The 7,572-nt window shown below is 43.4% G+C and overlaps 1 protein-coding gene across 1 annotated transcript; it reads right to left on the bottom strand.

Annotated features, from left to right (window-relative positions):
- Nucleotides 1-3,344: 3,344 nt before the first annotated feature.
- On the bottom strand, nt 3,345-6,869 carry LOC311167690 (zinc finger and SCAN domain-containing protein 16-like; the record flags this gene model as incomplete). The annotated part of the gene is made up of 3 exons (XM_084228742.1): nt 3,345-3,865; nt 5,517-5,655; nt 6,492-6,869. The coding sequence occupies 3 exons, from the start codon at nt 6,867-6,869 to the stop codon at nt 3,345-3,347; spliced, it is 1,038 nt and encodes a 345-aa protein (XP_084084868.1).
- Between the last annotated feature and the right edge of the window lie 703 nt (nt 6,870-7,572).

Here is a 7,572-nt window from a genome sequence, read left to right as displayed (position 1 = left end):
CTTTGCTTGGGCCTCCCTGGTGGCCTGGGCTTAAGTCTCAGCGCTATCACCTCTGAGGCCTGAGTTCGATCCCCAGCCAGGGAGCTACCCACATTTGGCCAGCAGACCTTTTCTGTCTCTACGCTGCTTCCCTCAGCCATGTATTTCAGTAAATCTGCCTGTTCTGCTCCCCACTCTGTTTCTGGTGAATCTCTCAGCCCTCGTACCTCTGGCTTACACCCCAGTTCTTCTTTGCAAAAAAAACCTTTAAAAAATAATTTACTTGTCAAAATTAAGGCGTGGTAATGGCATCTAGTGTTAGAGAGATACTGCTAAATATCTCTCAGTGCTGAGAACAGCACCCACAAAAGGAACTCACCCAAAATGTCAATTAAACCAAGATTGAGAAACCTTGCTATAGAAGCAAGACTGCAAAAGCTGTCCTTTCAGAACCTCAGTCTAACACCTTCATGATACTACTAAGGGAGAGCAGGTGGTTTTGACGCATTTCAAACTTTCTAGTGTATTTTCACATTTGGGCTTTTGATTGGATTATAAAGAAATAATTGCATGCTCAGGATGAGGATTCAATAAAAATAACAAATGCTGTATGCTGAACTCATTAGGGACAGAGAGCTGCTGCTGTGTTCACCATTGTATGGCTTGTATCTCAGGACCTACTGTCTCCAGTATGGTGGAAGCCAAATGCTAGAATTACTTGTCATGCTGTTTTCTTTCCGTCACCACCCCTTATATGTGTTCCTTTTCCAATAGCCTGGATCCTTTTTACTACTGTTTTCCTTCATTCGTCTTTCCTCTCTCGTTTTCCTCACCCACCTCTACCCCCCTTCACTAGTACCACAAACCTAAATCCCCTCCTTCACAGCAGTTCGCTTCTCATTCAGTCACCAGTTCACCATCATGCCTAATGTGTCTGAGTGAGCTGCCTGTCATACTCTCTTCAGCTGCCTTTTATAATCACTATCTGTCTCATTTGTGAAAACTACAAACTTCTTGTCTCCCCCGCCTGCCCCGTCCACCCCCCCAAGAATCCTTCCAAGAAGATATTAAGAACAGGCATGTTTCTGACATGATTACTTGAGAAACTTCCAGGTTCTTTGAGAGCAGGTACTGTCATTCCAGGATGGCTCTTTGCTAGAACCCGTGGTTCTGACTAGTGTTTAACCTGTGAATCACTGTGTCTGACCCCTCTGATCACTGTGGCTGTTACTGAACTTGGAGCTTTTCTTAGCTGCTTGTGGTCTCAACTTTTTTGCTATGGAATTCTAGACTTATAAGGATATTGCCCTCTGCTTCAGTGACTACTTACATCTCCTTTAACCTTCTTTTGCCTTATTTCTACCTAAGCTCAGATCCCACTGGAATTTCTTCTCTTGCCTGCATCACTCCAAGCTGCCTCTTTCTGCCCCTCCCTGACTTTATTGCACCCCCTTCACTCCTTCTCTGGTCAGCATTAGAGGGTAGCACTGTGGTGGTAATTCGGAATCAACACCAAACCCAAAAAAGGTAGCACAACACCTGCTCTTAATTTCAGTCTCAGTGCTGCAAACTATGCTTTGAGGGTGACAACTCTAAGACAGCACTTCTTTTTTTTTTTAAAGATTTATTTATTTATTTATACAAGCACTGGGTACAGTCAGAAGTGTGGGAGTGTGAGAGAATTCACCAGAGCCAGAGCGGGGAGCAGCGGGTGCGGCAGGAGAGGTCTGCACGACTCATGGGACCCTTGCCGGTGGCCAGGGATTGAACCGGTGCTGCAAAGGTTGCTGGCAGCTTCCCAGCCCAGCGCTTAACCACTGCGCCACCAGGGGAGGCCCAAGACAGCACTTCTTTACACATCATGGGGACTTGGAACTACTTCCTGAATATGATGTTCTATTATCCAGAGGATGGTAGAGGTAAATCAGTCTGTCATTAGGAATCCTAATCTTGTCATAGCCACGGTCATCTTTCTTATCATTGCAGAAGCTCCTCTAAATTCAGGGAAACATAAGATCAGAAACTTGAGTTTCCCTTTACAGATTGTAAACAGCTGCTTCATGAAACAATGTTTCTTGGGAAGACTAAAGGTAGAGGAGCCCTGGGAGGAGCTATCATTTCTAAGCACCTATTTTTTGTTAGATGTTTCTAGTACCAACATTTAATACTTTTCATATTTCAGATCTTTGAAATATTCCTCAGATAATGTCATAAAACAACTACATGAAACTTGGAATTTTAAGCATTTGGATCAGTGATGTAAAGACTTTAAAAGTAAATTGAACTATCAAAGCTGGAGAGTGTGATCAATTTAGACAGTAGTGGCCTTTAGATTTTCTGCAGTGATAAAAATGGCCTATGTTTGTGCTTTCTAATACATAGCTACTAGCATATATGGCTATTGAGCACTTGAAGTCTTGAAGTGTGGCTAATGTCTTGAAGGAACAGAATTTTTCATTTTATTTGAGTTAGTGTAAGTATAAATTGATACAGCCATGTGTCGGTACTGACAGCCATTCTGGATAGTGCAGTTCTAGACCAATCTACTTTAGTTTACAATGACCAGACTTAGAAGAGATTTATCTTCAGGTACAGATCCTTAACACACTTTATTATCTCCCTTTCCAGCAGTTTCTAATGGTCACTTACGGTTTTCCTTTCCACTTTATTTTTCCTCAGCATCTTTTTTTTTTTTTTTTTTGTGGGACTCTCGCCAGCGGCCGGGAATAAACCAGCGCTGCAGAGGCTGCGGGCAGCCTCGCAGCCCAGCACTCAACCGCTGCACCACCAGGGGAGGCCCTCTTCAGCATGTCTTTTTGGATACTTTACTCTTTTGACATTGGCAAACAAAAACATTCCACACAATGATTATCCTCCTACTTTAAGATAAAATAGAAACAATTAGGCCATTTTATAAGTAATGATGGAAGATAAATAGTACTGTGTTAGCTCTTAATTTCAAAAGCAGTTTCATCTATTTTAACCAACATTCTCTATTATAACATCTGCATTTTATAGAAGGGGAAATGAAGGCAGAGAAAAATTAGAGGATCTTGCCTAAAGTCATAGGCAGAATCGTCGGTCAAGTAAAAATGAGCCAGAACCAGGACGTAGATCACTCCTCCCAGGAAAGTTATCTTGGGCTGTAAGAAAGCAGTTTTGTCAGTGGACTAGGCTTTCTGAAAAAATTCAGTTTCCCAAGAAACTGAACTAGCTTAGAAATAAAAGGAAATTTTACTCAATTCTCTGGTGCCAGAGAAGTTTTTAATAATGATTGAAACTTTGCCCAAATTAGGTCTCTAAGGTAGATTCTCTGATAATTATTAGGCCTGAGTGTCTCAAGAATTCATCCTACTTCCTCTGTATTAGCAGAGCTTATTTGTTATATGAATCCTTTGATGTCTAATCAGGGCCGAACTTACACGGAAGGGCCTCCCACACTCCTCACATTCATAGGGTTTTTCACCTGTGTGGATTCTCTGATGCTGAATAAGACCTGTGCGCCCACTGAAATCCTTCCCACACTCTTTACATTTGTAGGGTTTCACTCCAGTATGTACTCTATGATGGCCAATGAGATGTGACCATTGAATGAAGGCTTTTCCACATTCATTGCATTTATAGGGCTTCTCTCCAGTGTGAGTTCTCCTGTGTTTACTAAGGTCTGAGCTGTGACTGAAACTTTTTCCACAGTCATCACATTTATAGCGTCGTCCCCCTTTCTGTTGCCACTCTAATCCGCCCTCACTTTCAGTAGAATACTTGGATTCAGGATGCTGGGGAATGTCTTTGTTAAGTTGGTCATTCATGGTCCCAAGTAATTCCATGTCTTTGGGTTTATCTGCCTGCTGGGGCAACTCTTCATTCTTAGGCCTGGCTTTATCACCTGCAACAAACAGAACACAAACAGATCCTACTCTGGTTTGAGAAACAAAGAGCCCATGGAAAATAACATGTCAATGTTATAAAAAAATGAAAAGTGATATACAGTGCATAAATTACCTACTTTATAATGTGCCACTATCAAAACACACTGGTGATACAGGGAAGAAAATAAGGAAAGATCAGTAAGGAAGACTGTTACTTGGTAACAGATTTAAGAAGAGGCAGAAATGTGTATGGCAGTTACTTGGCAATCCTGTGTAAAGGTAAAGTGGTAAATTGCAGGTGGAGATTACAGATGAGCCAAGGAAAATTAGGAGGGATAGACTGGGAGACCAGGGAATGGATGTGAGGAGGTAAAAGGTTGGGAAAAACATGAAGGGGCCTAGAAAAACACATGGGAATAAAATCAGGCAGGTAGAAGTGACTGGAGGATGATGGGGTCAGGGATCAGAGAGGAATGTAGTGATGAGCAAGACCCTCAGAGGAGGGAAGCTTATCTTGCTTATCATTTCCTATCTGAAGAGCTTGGTGGGTCTCAAAACATTATTGTGCATTTTACAATCACCTGAATGGCTTATTAAAGATTTCTGGGGTCCCTATCTCCAGGGTTTCTGATTTGGTAAGGCGAAGGGTCCAAGATTTTACAATTTTTCCTTCATTTTTCTTTTTCTGTTAGAATTTGCATGTTTAACAAGTGTGATATATACTGCTGGTGCAGGTACCACACTTTGAGAACTGTTGGCCAAGATGTTATTAAATGCTGTCTCCTCCAGGAAGTCTTACCTAATCTCCCAAACTGGATGTGTCCTCTCCTCGATCCCTACGTCCTCAACCCCAGGCTTTGTTAGCAAAGAACTTGGCACATAGCAAGTATTCAGTAAGTATCTGTGGAGTTGAATTCTATAAGAAAACAAATGTTTTGAGGATTTGGTCATGCTAAAATTATGTCAGCAGACCTAGGAATCTCAATCGTGTACCAATACTTTAATTACAGATAGCTGTCAGCGGTTCACTTGGCATGAGGCAAGCAGCAGTAAAAAGGTATGAGAACATTTGAGTGCCTGGGCTGGGTTTGGAAAACAGTGGCTGTGGCCCAGGTGAGTCTTCCTCATTGTCATCACCACGTCTACTTCCTGCCTCATCTTCCTTAAGCCTTAACTTCCTCCCTACAATCGGCGGTCACAGGCACAGAGAAAAGGCCATGTGAAGACTCAATGGGCCTGCAAGCCAAGGAGAGGGGCTGTGTCAGAAACCAACCCTGCAGACACCTAGATCTTGGACTGTGCAGCCTCCAGAGAAAATAAATTTTTTTATTTAAGCCACTCAGTTTGTGGTTTTCTGTTCTGGCAGCTCTAGAAGACTACTACAGAGAGTCATAAATTCTCCTGTTGAAAATGGAAATTTAAGAGAATTTCTATCTAGAATCATCAGATAATGACTGAGAGAAGTACAAGGTATTATTTAAATTCCTTCTATACCTCTTAGGACCAAGAGCAGCTTTTAAGTCTAATGAGAAACTAAAATATAACTCCATGATGGGGTAAATGTGGGAAGGGGCCCACTTGAGTGAAGTGGTGGACAAGCAGGAAAACTTGAAAAGGAGATGATGACAGAAGCTTCTCCTTCATGCATTCATGATTCCTGCTTCTTACCATGCCTTTGGGGCTTCCCAGATTTCTGCTCCTGCTGGATCTTCTCGGGATGAAGCTGGACTGTCAGTGACTTGTGTGGTCTTCCTAAGGGGGGCGTCTTGTCCAAGAGTGTGTCCTGTCTCTCTGCATTGTCTGGCACCTGGGAACAGTGAGGTATGACTGTGCCTGTAAGGTAGAACTGAAAGAATTTCGGAGAAAAGACCAAAAGAAGCATCTGCCATGGAACAGGGACTCTTTACAGGGAACAAATTCTCATTCAGTTGTAAATGGCAATAGTGACTAAGGAAGAAGAGACAAATTAGTCTCTCTAGTTCAGGACACTAGAGAGTGAAATAGCTCTGCTGAGGTCCTGGATCATAGTCTTGAGAAATACATTAAAAATCATCCATGTTTCTCCTGTAACTATGTTGTCCAATATGACAGCCACTATCCGCATGTGGTTTTTGAGCTCTTGAATGTGACTAGTACAAAATGAGATATGCAAGGTGTAAAATACCAAATTTTGCAAACTGAGTAAGAAAAGTAAAATACCTCATGTTTTATATCACACGATTACATATTTTGAGTTAAAATACGTCACTTTTTACTTTTTAAATGTGGCTGCAAGAAAATTTTAATTACATATATGCCTTATTTCTACTGGATAGTGCTGTTCTGTAATATCCTTGACGTACTTAAAACTCAACTTAAATACTCTTATGGAAAGGGATATGTTATTATAAATTGGCCCTTTTACTTATAGGTAGCCATGAATATTAGAAAATTCTTTTTCACTTATACCTATTTGTCTACCTCTAATTTCTCAACTCATCCTAGCCTTCCAAAATGACATAGCATAGTGTCTCTACTCAGCCACCTTAAGTTATTTGACATTAGCAATGAGGGTCCGCCCTAAGCCTTGGTCTTCTCTAGTTTTGCTTTGATTCTTTGCATATACCCTGATATTTCATAGCCAAATTACCACCCCCTTCCCACCTGCTTTTGGGGTTCATCAAGTTCTCGCTCCAGCTCCTCCAGCACACTCACTGCCTCCTCCCCTGTCTCTGGATGGTGCGCTTGCACCCAAGCTTGCAGGTCCCTAGGAAGAATGCTCACGAACTGTTCCAGCACCAGCAGGTCTAAGATCTGCTCCTTGGTGTGGCATTCTGGCCTCAGCCACTGGCGACAAAGCTCCCAGAGCTGGGTCAGAGCTTCCCGGGGTCCAGGTGCATCACGATAGCAGAGCTTTCTGAAGTGCTGTCTGAAGAGTTCCCTCCTGTGCTTTTGTAACATGGAGTCCTGTCCCAGGTAAAGGGCTTCTGCTTTAACTATCAAAAGTCCTTTTTGTTCCTCAGGTTCCAAGTCTGTGGCCATTCTGGCTGTGTTCTGGCTGTTTTTCAGGCGATTAATGTTTTATCTGGGTTTGATTCAAGAAGAGTCTCTTAGAATCTTGTTTCAGAGAAAAATTTACCATACAGAAATGAAAAAAGTAGCAATGGTGACATGCACTAAGGGAGTAGAAAAAATCTCGTAGGAGACTTAAAAAAGAACTCTGAAGCAGGATCCTGGATTTGAATCTGGGCTCTACGGTAATATAAGACCACGTTACCTGGAGCTATAGTTCCAAATTTGTAAAATTCTCATGTTCCTCATAGGGTTGTGTAGATTAAATGAATGTACGCAAAGCCCCTAGCCTGGCAGTGGTTGTGGGGTACGTGCGCCAACCAGTAATGTTAGATGGGTGCCCTGGCTGACCAACTTGAAACCAGTGTCCCTTTCACCCGGTTGACTCCCGGAAGGTCGGCCCAAGTTCTCTCTCGTAGGTCGGTCGAAGGCTGGGGAAGGCGGCCCGCTCGCGCGGTAAGGTGTGCGGAGGGGCTGCAGATAACCGCGTCGAAGTCCGGCCCCTCCTCTCCTTCACCCTGGGAGCCGGAGGCGCACTCGCGTTCCTGCGGGGCGCTGGCGTCCCCGGAACAAAGGCCGCACTCAGCCGACCAATCGGCGCGCGCGCCAGCCGGGCTCTTCCGGCCACTCTAGGACGCCGCGCCTCGGTGGTGGCGGCGCGCGACCCGCTTCC

The sequence above is a fragment of the Talpa europaea genome (assembly GCF_964194135.1).
Source record: "Talpa europaea genome assembly, chromosome: 2".
Lineage (NCBI taxonomy): Eukaryota > Metazoa > Chordata > Mammalia > Eulipotyphla > Talpidae > Talpa > Talpa europaea.
Note: the sequence above shows the minus strand (reverse complement) of the source record. Positions and strands in the feature narration are given on the sequence as shown.